At 41.6% G+C, this 17,464-nt stretch overlaps 1 protein-coding gene across 1 annotated transcript in view; it reads right to left on the bottom strand.

The window, feature by feature from the left end:
- Positions 1–17,464, bottom strand: part of mRpS18B (mitochondrial ribosomal protein S18B) — a 58,211-nt gene that overhangs the window by 5,920 nt on the left and 34,827 nt on the right. The window contains exons 3-4 of the mRNA XM_071688262.1: positions 11,793–11,890; positions 7,174–7,304 (exon numbers count right to left, since the gene is read on the bottom strand). Coding sequence (XP_071544363.1) covers positions 7,174–7,304; positions 11,793–11,890 — 229 coding nt within the window. The remainder of the gene's footprint in view (positions 1–7,173; positions 7,305–11,792; positions 11,891–17,464) is intronic.

Below are 17,464 nucleotides of genomic sequence, written 5' to 3'. Positions count from 1 at the left end.
ATCTTTCCACCTCCAATGTGGTCTCCCACTTCTCCTCCTTCCCTCCACCTCTGAAACATATATCCTCTTGGTCAATCTTTCCTCATTCATTCTCTCCATGTGACCAAACCATTTCAAAACACCCTCTTCTGCTCTCTCAACCACACTCTTTTTATTACCACACATCTCTCTCACCCTATTATTACTTACTCGATCAAACCACCTCACACAAAATATTGTTCTCAAACATCTTATTTCCAGCACATCCACCCTCCTCCGCACAACTCAATCTATAGCCCAAGCATCGCAACCATATACCATACCCATTTTTGCTTTCCAAGATAATGTTCTCGACTTCCACACATTCTTCAACGCTCCCAGAACTTTCGCCCCAGCCCCACCCTATGATTCACTTCCGCTTCCAGGGTTCCATCCGCTGCCAAATCCACTCCCAGATATCTACAACACTTCGCTTCCTCCAGTTTTTCTCAATTCAAACTTACCTCCCAAATGACTTGTCCCTCAACCCTACTGTACCTAATAACCTTGCTCTTATTCACATTTACTCTCAGCTTTCTTCTTTCACATACTTTACCAAACTCAGTCACCAGCTTCTGCAGTTTCTCACGTGAATCAGCCACCAGCGCTGTATCATCAGCGAACAACAACTGACTCACTTCCCAAGCTATCTTATCCACAATAGACTGCATACTTACCCCTCTTTCCAAACCTCTTGCATTCACCTCCCTAACAACCCCATCCAAAAACAAATTGATCAACCATCACACACCCCTGCCACAAACCAACATTCACTGACAACCAATCACTTTCCTCTCTTCCTACTCGTACACATGCCTTACATCCTCGATAAAAACTTTTCACTGCTTCTAACAACTTGCCTCCCACACCATATATTCTTAATACCTTCCACAGAGCATCTCTATCAACTCTATCATATGCCTTCTACAGATCCATAAATGCTACATACAAATCCACTTGCTTTTCTAAGTATTTCTCACATACATTCTTTAAAGCCAACACTTGATCCACACATCCTCTACCATTTCTGAAACCACACTGCTCTTCCCCAATCTGATGCTCTGTACATGCCTTCACCCTCTCAATCAATACCCTCCCGTATAATTTCCCAGGAATACTCAACAAATGTATACCTCTGTAATTTAAGCACTCACTTTTATCCCCTTTGCCTTTGTACAATGGCACTATGCAAGCATTCCGCCAATCCTCAGGCACCTCACCATGAGTCATACATATATTATATAACCTCATCAACCAGTCAACAATACAGTCACCACCTTTTTTAATAAAGTCCACTGCAATACCATCCAAACCTGCTGCCTGCCGGCTTTCACATTCCACAAAGCTTTTACTACCTCTTCTCTGTTTACCAAATCACTCTCCCTAACCCTTTCACTTTCCACACCACCTCGACCAAAACACCCTATATCTGCCACTCTTATCATCAAACACATTCAATAAACCTTCAAAATACTCACTCCATCTCCTTCTCACATCACCACTACTTGTTATCACCTCCCCATCAGCCCCCTTCACTGATGTTCCCATTTGTTCCCTTGTCTTACGCACTTTATTTACCTCCTTTCAAAACATCTTTTTATTCTCCCTAAAATTCAATGATAATCTCTCACCCCAACTCTCATTTGCCCTCTTTTTCGCCTTTTGCACCTTTCTCTTGACCTTCTCCCTCTTTCTTTGATATATCTCCCAGTCAACTGCATTATTTCCCTGCAAAAATCGTCCAAATGCCTCTCTCTTCTCTTTCACTAATAATCTTACTTCATCCCACCACTCACAACCCTTTCTAATCTACCCACCTCCCACGCTTCTCATGCCACAAGCATCCCTTGCGCAAGCCATCACTGCTTCCCTAAATACATCCCATTCCTCCCCCACTCCCCTTATGTCCTTTGTTCTCACCTTTTTCCATTCTGTACTCTTGGTACTTCCTCACACAGGTCTCCTTCCCAACCTCACTTACTCTCACCACTCTCTTCACCCCAACATTCTCTCTTCTTTTCTGAAAACCTCTACAAATCCTAACCTTTGCCTCCACAAGATAATGATCAGACATCCCTCCATTTGCACCTCTCAGCACATTAACATCCAAAAGTCTCTCTTTTGCGTGCCTATCAATTATAATGATAAAAGTCCTAAGGCTCTGATTAATTTTTGAAACTTTTTCTACACATGAAAAAATATTGCAAAAGCCTCAGATAAGAGCGGAGAGGTGCCTTAAGTTGTATAAACAAAACTATGGTTTATATGTTTTCTGTACACCCATTGATAGAAAAACTTCTTTTCCACAACCAGGGAGGGCAAAAAATATCACCAGAAGCTGGTGACTGAGTTTGGTAAGTGTGTGAAAGAAGAAAGTTGAGAGCAAATATGAATAAGAACAAGGTTATTATGTACAGTAGGGTTGAGGGTCAAGTCAATTGGGAGGTAAGTTTGAATGGAGAAAAACTGGAGGAAGTAAGTGTTTTAGGTATCTGGGAGTGGATTTGGCAGCGGATGGAACCATAGAAGCGGAAGTGAATCATAGGGCGGGGGAGGGGGCGATAATTCTGGGAGCCTTGAAGAATGTTTGGAAGTCGAGAACATTATCTCAGAAAGCAAAAATGGGTATGTTTGAAGGAATAGTTGTTCCAACGATGTTGTATGGTTGCGAGGCATGGGCTATGGATAGAGTTGTGCAGAGGAGGGTGGATGTGCTGGAAATGAGATGTTTGAGGACAATATGTGGTGTGAGGTGGTTTGATCGAGCAAGTAATAATAGGGTAAGAGAGATGTGTGGTAATAAAAAGAGTGTGGTTGAGAGAGCAGAAGAAGGTGTTTTGAAATGGTTTGGTCACATGGAGAGAATGAGTGAGGAAAGATTGACCAAGAGGATATATGTGTCAGAGGTGGAGGGAACGAGGAGAAGTGGGAGACCAAATTGGAAGTGGAAAGACAGAATGAAAAAGATTTTGAGTGATCAGGGCCTGAACATGCAGGAGGGTGAAAGGCATGCAAGGAATAGAGTGAACTGGAACAATGTGGTATACCAGGGTCGGCATGTTGTCAATGGATTGAACCAGGGCATGTGAAGCGTCTGGGGTAAACCATGGAAAGTTGTGTGGGGCCTGGATGTGGAAAGGGAGCTGTGGTTTCGGTGCATTATTACATTACAGCTAGAGACTTAGTGTGAACGAATGGGGCCTTTGTTGTCTTCCTAGCGCTAACTCGCACACATGAGGGGGGAGGGGGTTGTTATGTCATGTGTGGCAGGGTGGGGATGGGAATGAATAAAGGCAGACAGTATGAATTATGTACATGTGTACAGAATGGAAAAAGGTGAGAACAATGGAAGTAAGGGGAGTGGGGGAGGAATGGGATGTATTTAGGGAATCAGTGATGGATTGCGCAAAAGATGCTTGTGGCATGAGAAGAGTGGGAGGTGGGCTGTTTAGAAAGGGTAGTGAGTGGTGGGATGAAGAAGTAAGAGTATTAGTGAAAGAGAAGAGAGAGGCATTTGGACGATTTTTGCAGGGAAAAAATGCAATTGAGTGGGAGAAGTATAAAAGAAAGAGACAGGAGGTCAAGAGAAAGGTGCAAGAGGTGAAAAAAAGGGCAAATGAGAGTTGGGGTGAGAGACTATCAGTAAATTTTAGGGAGAATAAAAAAGATGTTCTGGAAGGAGGTAAATAGGGTGCGTAAGACAAGGGAGCAAATGGGAACTTCAGTGAAGGGCGTAAATGGGGAGGTGATAACAAGTAGTGGTGATGTGAGAAGGAGATGGAATGAGTATTTTGAAGGTTTGTTGAATGTGTCTGATGACAGAGTGGCAGATATAGGGTGTTTTGGTCGAGGTGGTGTGCAAAGTGAGAGGGTTAGGGAAAATGATTTGGTAAACAGAGAAGAGGTAGTAAAAGCTTTGCGGAAGATGAAAGCCGGCAAGGCAGCAGGTTTGGATGGTATTGCAGTGGAATTTATTAAAAAAGGGGGTGACTGTATTGTTGACTGGTTGGTAAGGTTATTTAATGTATGTATGACTCATGGTGAGGTGCCTGAGGATTGGCGGAATGCGTGCATAGTGCCATTGTACAAAGGCAAAGGGGATAAGAGTGAGTGCTCAAATTACAGAGGTATAAGTTTGTTGAGTATTCCTGGTAAATTATATGGGAGGGTATTGATTGAGAGGGTGAAGGCATGTACAGAGCATCAGATTGGGGAAGAGCAGTGCGGTTTCAGAAGTGGTAGAGGATGTGTGGATCAGGTGTTTGCTTTGAAGAATGTATGTGAGAAATACTTAGAAAAGCAAATGGATTTGTATGTAGCATTTATGGATCTGGAGAAGGCATATGATAGAGTTGATAGAGATGCTCTGTGGAAGGTATTAAGAATATATGGTGTGGGAGGCAAGTTGTTAGAAGCAGTGAAAAGTTTTTATCGAGGATGTAAGGCATGTGTACGTGTAGGAAGAGAGGAAAGTGATTGGTTCTCAGTGAATGTAGGTTTGCGGCAGGGGTGTGTGATGTCTCCATGGTTGTTTAATTTGTTTATGGATGGGGTTGTTAGGGAGGTAAATGCAAGAGTCCTGGAAAGAGGGGCAAGAATGAAGTCTGTTGGGGATGAGAGAGCTTGGGAAGTGAGTCAGTTGTTGTTCGCTGATGATACAGTGCTGGTGGCTGATTCATGTGAGAAACTGCAGAAGCTGGTGACTGAGTTTGGTAAAGTGTGTGGAAGAAGAAAGTTAAGAGTAAATGTGAATAAGAGCAAGGTTATTAGGTACAGTAGGGTTGAGGGTCAAGTCAATTGGGAGGTGAGTTTGAATGGAGAAAAACTGGAGGAAGTGAAGTGTTTTAGATATCTGGGAGTGGATCTGTCAGCGGATGGAACCATGGAAGCGGAAGTGGATCATAGGGTGGGGGAGGGGGCGAAAATTTTGGGAGCCTTGAAAAATGTGTGGAAGTCGAGAACATTATCTCGGAAAGCAAAAATGGGTATGTTTGAAGGAATAGTGGTTCCAACAATGTTGTATGGTTGCGAGGCGTGGGCTATGGATAGAGTTGTGCGCAGGAGGATGGATGTGCTGGAAATGAGATGTTTGAGGACAATGTGTGGTGTGAGGTGGTTTGATCGAGTAAGTAACGTAAGGGTAAGAGAGATGTGTGGAAATAAAAAGAGCGTGGTTGAGAGAGCAGAAGAGGGTGTTTTGAAATGGTTTGGGCACATGGAGAGAATGAGTGAGGAAAGATTGACCAAGAGGATATATGTGTCGGAGGTGGAGGGAACGAGGAGAGGAGGGAGACCGAATTGGAGGTGGAGGGATGGAGTGAAAAAGATTTTGTGTGATCGGGGCATGAACATGCAGGAGGGTGGGGGGAGGGCGAGGAATGGAGTGAATTGGAGCGATGTGGTGTGCAGGGGTTGACGTGCTGTCGGTGGAGTGAATCAGGGCATGTGAGGCGTCTGGGGTAAACCATGGAAAGCTGTGTAGGTATGTATATTTGCGTGTGTGGACGTGTGTATGTACATGTGTATGGGGGGGGGTTGGGCCATTTCTTTCGTCTGTTTCCTTGCGCTACCTCGCAAACGCGGGAGACAGCGACAAAGTATAAAAAAAAAAAAAAAGTATATATGTATGTCTGTGTGTATATATATGTATATGTTGAGATGTATAGGTATGTATATTTGCATGTGTGAACGTGTATGTATATACATGTGTATGTGGGTGGGTTGGGCCATTCTTTCGTCTGTTTTCTTGCACTACCTCACTAACGCGGGAGACAGCAACAAAGCAAAATAATAATAAAAAGAAAAGGTTAACCATGCTGAGCATTTTTAGGTACTAAAATCTACAGTATCCCGGTATGATTTGCCAGACATGCCAAACATGCATATTCCTTTACCAAAGTATCAACAATATTTGGATTTGCAGCAAGATTAATCTTTTCCTTCACCTGCAATGCTACAAATTCAACTACATAAGCACCATAAACCCACCTTTCACAACTAGTACATGTGATACTCCAATAACTTAAAACTCAGGCCTGAACAAATTATCAGAAATCCAACCCTTGTCCCACTGCCATCCAAGTCCTCACATCTATATTCAATCACTTTGGCTTCTACAAGAGAATACCAAACAATTGGAAACTAACCAACAAAATATTCCTAAAAACATAGACTTATAACCCTCCAATCCACTTATCTCCAAAAGTCCTTGAAATGCTGATACAGTGGAAGACCTTGACATCCCCAGTGCTTCCTAACGACAGTGATTAGTGCACACACCAACTGGTGTTTGGTGGTGCTAGTGATTGTTTGCTGTTTTCCATATGCTTTCTGGCACGGTGTTGTGTGCCGGGCAATCAACTATATTCCTTTTACTTCCTCATTATCATGTTTCATTTCTCCTCTTTGTTTATCTATCCAGAATCCTAGGCCCATGAACCACTATGTATGTTGAAGGTGCTCAATCTAAGGTTTCCTCTCTTATGTTTTCATTCTACATTTTTTCTTCCTATATGGTTATTTAAAAAATGTACTCACCATACTGCTTTCCTGATGGCTTCACATTTATAATTACTGAAAAGTACCTATTGAAAAAGGCATTGTCTTGTCCTGTATGCCACAGGCATTCAAGTTTACATTTAAGAGGTGCAATATCACTTCACACTTTTCATAGCTGCTCTTTTCTTGCACTTTACTTTGAAATCTAGAAGTGATATCTTTCCTGTGGCAACACCTAAACCACTTGAAAGACTCTCTCAGTCAACAGGCACTGCCATTCTGGTGATTAAAAACTTTGTTTTCCTTTATTTCTTCAAAATCACATAGTATTTCAGAAATTCAACAACACAATATGTTGCAGTGTAACCAGACCAAACCGGCCACAGTGAAAAATTTGGCATGAGTTTTGAATATCGCATGTCTTTTAATTTTTTCTTGTTTTGTTTTTGTTTTGGCTGTACACTCCCATGCATCTCTCCCACTACTTCATTGAAAATACAAAAAACATATTTAGAGAACTCAAACAAGGTACCTTCAGTTTAACTCATCACCATCTACCTTTCCTAAAACTTCAATGTTTCATTTACCATTCCCAAATATTAACATGTTATTATTTTACAAAACACTCATACAGTACATAAAACAAAATATACTTACCCATAGGGAAGAACTTCTCCATTGTGAGGGGAGATAAACTGCTTAAGCAAATCAACATTCCGATGATGTAAAACAAGGTATTCATCACGACAAATTGGACATGGGTTACCAGTAGCAATCATATTTGCACGCTGTAAAATTGCAACACATTATTAACATTGTCTCAAAGACTTAGTTTATGAATAACATCAATATGTATGTTCTAAAAAACGAAACAGAAAAATGAGAGTTAAGGTGAGAGAGTACCATTAATCTTCAGGGAGAATAAAAAGATGTTTTAGAAGGGAGTATATAATGTGCATGAGACAAGAGAACAAATGGGAACATCAACTGAGGAAATTAATTCAAAAGAGGTCATAAAAAACTCTTAATAAAATAAACACACCGTTTTGTACCAAAGTAAATCCTCTACTAAGAACACGAAAAGGATTGGCAGAATGCATGCATAGTGCCATTGTACAAAGGCAAAGGGGATAAAGATGAGTGTTCAAATTACAGAGGTATAAGTTTGTTGAGTATTCCTGGGAAATCATATGGGAGGGTATTAATCCAGAGGGTCAAAGCATGTACAAAGCATCAGATTGGGGAAGAGCAGTGTGGTTTCAAAAATGGTAGGGGATGTGTGAATCAGATGTTTGCATTGAAGAAAGTATGTGAGAAAGAAAAACAGATGAATTTGTACGTAGCATTCATGGATCTACAGACGGTATATGATAGAGTTTATAGAGATACTTTGCAGAAGGTATTAAGAGTATATGGTGTGGTAGGTAAGTTGCTAGAAGCAGTGAAAAGTTTTTATCAAGGATGTAAGGCATGTGTACGAGTAGGAAGAGGAAGGTGATTGGTTTCCAGTGTGTCAGTTTGCGGCAGGGGTGCGTGATGTCTACATGGTTGCTCAATTTGTTTATGGATGGGGTTGTTAGGGAGGTGAACGCAAAAGTTTTGGAAAGACGGGCAAGTATGCAGTCTGTTGTGGATGAGAGGGCTTAGGAAGTGAATCAGTCATTGTTCGCTGATGATACAGCACTGGTGGCCGATTCGGGTGAGAAACCCCAGAAGTTGGTGACTGAGTTTGGTAAAGTGTGTGAAAGAAGAAAGCTGAGAGGTTGGTAGGGTTGAGAGACAAGTTAATTGGGAGGTAAGTTTGAATGGAGAAAAACTGGAGGGAGTGAAGTGTTTTACATATCTGGGAGTGGATTTAGCAGCAGATGGAACCATGGAAGCAGAAGTGAGTCACAGGGTGGGGAGGGGACAAAGGTTCTGAGAGCGATGAAGAACATATGGAAGATGAGAACGTTATCTCAGAGAGCAAAAATGGGTATGTTTGAAGGAATAGCAGTTCCAACAATGTTGTATGATTGTGAGGCATGGGCTATAGACAGGGTTGTGCGGAAGAGGGTGGATGTGTTGGAAATGAAATGTTTGAGGACAATATGTGGTGTGAGGTGGTTTGATCAGGTAAGTAATGAAATGGTAAGAGATGTGTGGTAATAAAAAGAGTGTGGTTGAGAGAGCAGAAGAGGGTGTATTGAAATGGTTGGTCACATGGAGAGAATGAGTGAGGAAAGATTCACAAAGAGGATATATGTGTCAGAGGTGGAGGGAACGAGGAAGTGGGAGACCAAATTGGAGGTGGAAGGATGGAGTGAAAAAGATTTTGAGCAATCGGACCCTGAACATACAGGAGGGTGAAAGGCGTGCAAGGAATAGAGTGAATTGGAAGGATGTGGTATACCGGGGTCGACGTGCTGTCAATGGATTAAACCAGGGCATGTGAAGCGTCTGGGGTAAACCACGGAAAGTTTTGTGGAGCCTGGACATGGAAAGGGAACTGTGGTTTCAGTGCATTACACATGACAGCTAAAGACTGAGTGTGAATGAATGTGGCCTTTGTTGTCTTTTCCTAGTCCTACCTCTCGCATGCACACGTGGTGGGAGGTTGCTGTTTTTCATGAGTGGCCAGGTGGGGATGCGAATGGATGAAGGCAGCAAGTATGAATATGTACATGTGTATATATGTACCTCTGTAATTTGAACACTCACCTTTATCCCCTTTGCCTTTGTACAATGGCACTATGGCACTTCCACCAATCCTCAGGCACTTCACCATGAGTCAAACATACAGTGAATATCCTCACCAACCAGTCAACAACACAGTCACCCCCTTTTTTAATACATTCCACTGCAATACCATCCAAACCCGCCGCCTTCCCAGCTTTCATCTTCCGCAAAGCTTTCACTACCTCTTCTCTGTTTACTAAACTATTCTCCCTGACCCTCTCACTTCGCACACCACCTCGTCCAAAACACCCTATATCTGCCACTCTATCATCTAACACATTCAACAAACCTTCAAAATACTCACTCTATCTCCTTCTCACATCACCACTACTTGTTATAACCTCCCCATTAGCCCCTTTCATCGATGTTCCCATTTGTTCTCCTGTCTTATGCACTCTATTTACCTCCTTCCAAAACATCTTTTTATTCTCCCTGAAATTTAATGATACTCTCTCACCCCAACTCTCATTTGCCCTCTTTTTCACCTCTTGCACCTTTCTCTTGACCTCTTGCCTCTTTCTTTTATACATCTCCCACTCATTTGCACTATTTCCCTGCAAAACTCGTCCAAATGCCTCTCTCTTCTCTTTCACTAATAATCTTACTTCTTCATCCCACCACTCACTACCCTTTCTAATTTGCCCACCTCCCACGCTTCTCATGCCACAAGCATCTTTTGCATAAGCCATCACCGCTTCCCTAAATACATCCCATTCCTCCCCCACTCCCCTTACATCCTTTGCTCTCACCTTTTTCCATTCTGCACTCAGTCTCTCCTGGTACTTCCTCACACAAGTCTCCTTCCCAACCTCACTTACTCTCACCACTCTCTTCACCCCAACATTTTCTCTTTTCTGAAAACCTCTACAAATCTTCACCTTCCCTCTACAAGATAATGATCACATATCCCTCCAATTGCACCTCTCAGCACATTAACATCCAAAAGTCTCTCTTTCACGTACCTATCAACTAACACATAATCCAAAAAAGCTCTCCGGCCATTTCTCTTACTTACATACGTATACTTATGTATATCTCTCTTTTTCAACCAAGTATTCCCAATCACCAGTCCTTTTTCAGCACACAAATGTACAAGCTCTTCACCATTTCCACTTACAACACTGAACACCCCATGTACACCAATTATTCCCTCAACTGCCACATTACTCACCTTTGCATTCAAATCACCCATCACCATAACCAGGTCTTGTGCATCAAAACTGCTAACACACTCACTCAGCTGCTCCCAAAACACTTGCCTCTCATGATCTTTCTTCTCATGCCCAGGTGCATAGCCACCAATAATCACCCATCTCTCTCTATCCACTTTCAGTTTTACTTTCTTATACTCAATCACATACTCCCACAACTTGTTTCAGGAGTAGTGCTACTCCTTCCTTTGCTCTTGTCCTCTCTCCAACCCCTGACTTTACTCCCAAAACATTCCCAAACCACTCTTCCCCTTTACCCTTGAGCTTCATTTCACTCGAGCCAAAACATCCTATCTCTCCTTTTTTCTCATCTTGGTTACATCCACACACATTTAGACACCCTAATCTGAGCCTTCGAGGAGGGTGAGTACTCCCCGCAGGACTCCTTCTCCTGTTTCCTCTTTTAGAAAGTTAAGATACAAGGAGGGGAGGGTTTCTAGCCCCCCTGCTCCCATCCCCTTTAGTTGCCTTCTACGACATGCGGGGAATGCATGGGAAGTATTCTTTCTCCCCTATCCCCAGGGATGATGTCCGTATGTATATGTATGTATACGTTGAAATGTATAGGTATGTATATGTGCATGTGAGGGCGTTCATGTATATACATGTGTATGTGGGTGGGTTGGGCCATTCTTTCGTCAGTTTCCTTGTGCTACCTTGCTAATGCGGGAGACAGCAACTAAGTATAATAAAAAAAAAAAACAGGAAAAGCTATATCATCTAACATTCAATTAACTGGAAAGCTCCCTTGTCAAGAAATTCCATTATTTCCCAATATAAATGCATACCGTAATAACAGGCATACATACATTTTTATCCAGCATGATTCATCCTGGTTTTCATACTTGTGTAAAGTCTACACCACTGTTCCTACTGCTTACTGTTGCTATTTGTCATCAACCAAGCCTCAGCTACTACAATGCTGAGTCACTACATGATCTGACTTTATCTCGTTTTTTTCTATAACCTGCAGTAATGGCATCCAATTCCAAAGGCACTATTGGAAACATCCCTTTCTAACAAAGGAATGAAGCAGATCTGAATTAACAGTGCAACAGACAAAAGACTGTAGAAAAGTGAGGTATAACGATTTGATAAGAGAATACAATTTTGTTTCACCAACCACTTCAATGTGAGGGCTTAAAAACAATAAATAATCAAGATCTTTACTGGATCAGTGAAAAAAAATTGCCATACAAAATTGGTGTCAAAAATTTTCCATTACATCCAAAGGACACAGTTTAGTTTCATATATTATTATATCTGGCACTCTTTAGATCTGACAAATGCCATATAATAAATATATTCTTGAAAGACTAAAGCTGAATATTACCAACAAATACTTACAATGCAAGTTTTTCTAGTTTTACGAGGAGCAAAGGCACCCTTGAAGTTTCTACGATACTTTTTCCACACTGGATCTGAGCCATAAGTACTCTGGTAAGCTGTGAGTAAAGAAAAAATTTATGTGAAAACTGTTATCAGAATTTATCTTATTTTTATTTTGCTTTGTCACTGTTTCCCGCGTTTGCGAGGTAGCGCAAGGAAACAGACGAAAGAAATGGCCCAACCCACCCCCATACACAATGTACACACACACACGCAAATATACATACCTATACATCTCAATGTACACATATATATACACACACAGACACATACATATATACCCATGCACACAATTCACACTGTCTGCCCCTATTCATTTCCATCACCACCTCGCCACACATGGAATACCATCCCCCTCCCCCCTCATGTGTGCGAGGTAGCACTAGGAAAAGACAACAAAGGCCCCATTCGTTCACACTCAGTCTCTAGCTGTCACGCAATAATGCCCGAAACCACAGCTCCCTTTCCACATCCAGGCCCCACACAACTTTCCATGGTTTACCCCAGACGCTTCACATGCCCTGATTCAATCCACTGACAGTACGTCAACCCCGGTATACCACATCAATCCAATTCACTCTATTCCTTGCCCGCCTTTCACCATCCTGCATGTTCAGGCCCCGATCACTCAAAATCTTTTTCACTCCATCTTTCCACCTCCAATTTGGTCTCCCACTTCTCCTCGTTCCCTCCACCTCCGACACATATATCCTCTTGGTCAATCTTTCCTCACTCATTCTCTCCATGTGCCCAAACCATTTCAAAACACCCTCTTCTGCTCTCTCAACCACGCTCTTTTTATTTCCACACATCTCTCTTACCCTTACATTACTTACTCGATCAAACCACCTCACACCACACATTGTCCTCAAACATCTCATTTCCAGCACATCCACCCTCCAGCGCACAACTCTATCCATAGCCCACGCCTCACAACCATACAACATTGTTGGAACCACTATTCCTTCAAACATAGCCATTTTTGCTTTCCGAGATAATGTTCTCGACTTCCACACACTTATCTATTTCACTATATTCCTTGCACGCCTTTCACCCTCCTGTATGTTCAGGCCCCGATCACTCAATCTTTTTCACTCCATCTTTCCACCTCCAAGTTGATCTGCTTCTCCTTCTTCCCTCCACCTCTGACACATATATCCTCTTTGTCAATATTTCCTCACTCATTCTCTCCATGTGACCAAACCATTTCAATACACCCTCTTCTGCTCTCTCAACCACACTCTTTTTATTACCACACATCTCTCTTACCTTTTCATTACTTACTCGATCAAACCACCTCACATCACATATTGTCCTCAAACATTTCATTTCCAACACATCCATCCTCCTCTGCAAAACCCTATCTAAAGCCATCATATGTACTCTATAGAAATAAATTCTCAGATACTTGAAAGGAAACACTGAATGGTGCCACTGTTTCAGGTTTGTATCCACACAGGGATTGAACAGTGCCAATGCTCAGGGTTTCTATACATGCAGGGAAATAATGAATTGTGCCATCACTTCAGGTTTTCTGGTTAAACTAAGTTCTCTACAGAGGTAACTTCTCAGATATTTGAAGAGGAACTGATGGTACCATTGTTTCAGGTTTTCATCCAGACAGGAATTGAAAAGTGCCATTGCTTGGGGTTTTTATACATGAGAAATATTGAAAGGTGCAATTGTTTTAGGTTTTATGGTTGACTAAGTTATGGATAAATGCAGGTTCACTATATGTGCATAACAAATTCTTTGACAGTGCTGTTCCAAAATTCAGTTACAGAAAGCTTTCTTTAAACTATCTGCCCCTTTTTCTATTTGCAAAAAATCTTTATCATGAAAAATACAGAGGTTCTGTCACTTTACATTGCTACCAGTTATTAACAATTCACTATTACCATAGAAGCTGGATTTTCAGTCCACTGTGTCAAGCTATTTTTCAGTTTAAAAAAATATATATACTGAATATAAGTGCTTTACAAGAAAAATAGTACAAAACATATGCGAAGTACAACAAATGACTTACAGCAAAATAAGGAGTCAGAGTTAAATATTATGTGTGAGCCACTTGACTACTATGTGATGTTTCTTTCATTAATGTTAACACCATACAGTGCTACCAGGCAAATGTTTTTGATAATATTTTGTGACATTGATCTTGCTCTTACATTGTTTCACATACATACAGACAACACTGTGTATTATGTACACCAAATTGTTAATATTATTTAACTTCATGAATTGCTGGACCCAGAACATAAATGTGTGATACCTATCAAGAGGTGAAAAAGACGGCAAATGAGAGTTGGGGTGAGAGAGTATCATTAAGTTTTAGGGGGAATAAAAAGATGTTTTAGAAGCAGGTAATAAAGTGCGTAAGACAAGGGAACAAATGGGAACATCAGTGAAGGGGGCTAATGGGGAGGTGATAACAAGTAGTGGTGATGTGAGAAGGAGATGGAGTGAGTATTTTGAAGGTTTGTTGAATGCGTTTGATGACAGAATGGCAGATATAGGGTGTTTTGGTCAAGGTGGTGTGCAAAGTGAGAGGGTTAGGGAAATGATTTGGTAAACAGAGAAGAGGTAGTAAAAGCTTTGTGGAAGATGAAAGCCGGCAAGGCAGTGGGCTTCGATGGTATCGCAGTGGAATTTAGTAAAGAAGGGGGTGACTGTATTGTTGACTGGTTGGTAAGGTTTTTTAATGTATGTATGACTCATGGTGAGGTGCCTGAGGACTGGCGGAATGCTTTCATAGTGCCATTGTACACAGGCAAAGGGGATAAAAGTGAGTGCTCAAATTACAGAGGTATAAGCTTCTTGAGTATTCCTGGGAAATTATATGGGAGGTTACTGATTGAGAGGGTGAAGGCATGTACAGAGCATCAGATTGGGGAAGAGCAGTGTGGTTTCAGAAGTGGTAGAGGATGTGTGGATCAAGTGTTTGCTTTGAAGAATGTATGTGAGAAATACTTAGAAAAGCAAATGGATTTGCATGTAGCATTTATGGATCTGGAGAAGGCATATGATAGAGTTGATAGAGATGCTCTGTGGAAGGTATTAAGAATATATGGTGTGGGAGGCAAGTTGTTAGAAGCAGTGAAAAGTTTTTATCAAGGATGTAAGGCATGTGTACTTGTAGGAAGAGAGGAAAGTGATTGGTTCTCAGTGACTGTTGGTCTGCGGTGTGTGATGTCTCTATGGTTGTTTAATTTGTTTATGGATGGGGTTGTTAGGGAGGTGAATGCAAGAGTTTTGGATAGAGGGGCAAGTATGCAGTCTGTTGTGGATGGGAGAGCTTGGGAAGTGAGTCAGTTGTTGTTCGCTGATGATACAGCGCTGGTGGCTGATTCGCATGAGAAACTGCAGAAGCTGGTGACTGAGTTTGGTAAAGTGTGTGAAAGAAGAAAGCTAAGAGTAAATGTGAATAAGAGCAAGGTTATCAGGTACAGTAGGGTTGATGGTCAAGTCAATTGGGAGGTAAGTTTGAATGGAGAAAAACTGGAGGAAGTGAAGTGTTTTAGATATCTGGGAGTGGATTTGGTAGGGGATGGAACCATGGAAGCGGAAGTGAGTCATAGGGTGGGGGAGGGGGCAAAAATTCTGGGAGCGTCCAAGAATGTGTGGAAGTCAAGAACATTATCTCGGGAAGCAAAAATGGTTATGTTTGAAGGAATAGTGGTTCCAACAATGTTATATGTTTGTGAGGCATGGGCTATAGAGAGAGCTGTGCGGAGGAGGGTGGATGTGCTGGAAATGAGATGTTTGAGGACAATATGTGGTGTGAGGTGGTTTGATCGAGTAAGTAATAGAAGGGTAAGAGAGATGTGTGGAAATAAAAAGAGTGTGGTTGAGAGAACAGAAGATGGTGTTTTGAAATGGTTTGGTCACATGGAGAGAATGAATGAGGAAAGATTGACCAAGAGGATATATGTGTCAGAGGTGGAGGGAACGAGAAGTGGGAGACCTAATTGGAGGTGGAAAGATGGAGTGAAAAAGATTTTGAGTGATTGGGGCCTGAACATGCAGGAGGGTGAAAGGCATGCAAGGAATAGAGTGAATTGGAACAATGTGGTATACCAGGGTCAACGTGCTGTCAATGGATTGAACCAGGGCATGTGAAGCGTCTGGAGTAAACCATGGAAAGTTGTGTGGGGCCTGGATGTGGAAAGAGAGCTATGGTTTCAATGCATTATACATGACAGCTAGAGACTGAGTGTGAACGAATGTGGCCTTTGTTGTCTTTTCCTAGCGCTACTTTGCGCACAGGCGGGGGGAGGGGGTTGTTATTTCATGTGTGGTGGGGTGGCGATATGAATTATGTACATGTGTATATATGTATATGTCTGTGTGAGTATATATATGTATACGTTGAGATGCATAGGTATGTATATTTTCATGTGTGGATGTGTATGTATATACATGTGTATGTGGGTGGGTTGGGCCATTCTTTCATCTGTTTCCTTGCGCTACCTTGCTAACGTGGGAGACAGCGACAAAGTAAAAAAAATAAAAAAAATAACCTATCAATATGTGTTGTCATTATTTATCTTACACTTTTTTAAATCCATTTCTTCATAAAGATTGTTATATAATGCTATATACAGCAAAAGGTAAATATCATAACAGCTTCACTATTACAAAGCAATCATGATGAGGTAAGAACTACACTATAGTAAAATTGTTTACGATTTTCATCAATCTGCGAGCTCTCTTTAGTTTTATACTGTGTTTTTACCACCACCTGTTCACAAACGAACTTTTTTATTTCTATTTATTATACTTTGTTCCTGTCTACCGTGCTAGCGAGGTAGCTTAAGGAAACAGATGAAAGAATGCCCCAACCCACCCACACATACATCTATATACATACACCCACACACACCTATACATTTCAACATGTACATACATATACATGCACAGACATACTCATATATACACATGTACATATCAATACTTGCTGCCTTCATCCATTACCATCACCACCATGCCGCACATGAAATGGCACTCCCCTCCCTCCGCTGGAGCATGAGGCAGCACTAGGAAAAGACAAAAAAGGCCACATGTCATGTGTAAGGCACCGAAACCAAAGCTCCCTTTCCACATCCAGGCCCCACAGAACTTTCCATGGTTTACCCCAGATATTTCACATGCCTTGGTTCAATCCACTGACAGCACGTTGACCTCAGTATACCACATCATTCCACTTCACTCTATTCCTTGCATGCCTTTCACCTTCCAGTATGCTCAGGCCCAGATCGCTCAAAATTTTTTCACTCCATCCTTCCACCTCCAATTTGGTCTCCCACTTCTCGTTCCTCCACCTCTGACACATATATATATATATATATATATATATATATGGGAGTGGGAGACGTATAAAAGAAAGAGACAGGAGGTCAAGAGAAAGGTGCAAGAGGTGAAAAAAGGGCAAATGAGAGTTGGGGTGAGAGAGTATCATTAAATTTTAGGGAGAATAAAAAGATGTTCTGGAAGGAGGTAAATAAAGTGCGTAAGACAAGGGAGCAAATGGGAACTTCAGTGAAGGGTGCAAATGGGGAGGTGATAACAAGTAGTGGTGATGTGAGAAGGAGATGGAGTGAGTATTTTGAAGGTTTGTTGAATGTGTTTGA

The sequence above is a fragment of the Panulirus ornatus genome, chromosome 45 (assembly GCF_036320965.1).
Source record: "Panulirus ornatus isolate Po-2019 chromosome 45, ASM3632096v1, whole genome shotgun sequence".
NCBI lineage: Eukaryota > Metazoa > Arthropoda > Malacostraca > Decapoda > Palinuridae > Panulirus > Panulirus ornatus.
The sequence above is the reverse complement of the archived record's forward strand: the minus strand, read 5'-3'. Positions and strand labels throughout refer to the sequence as shown.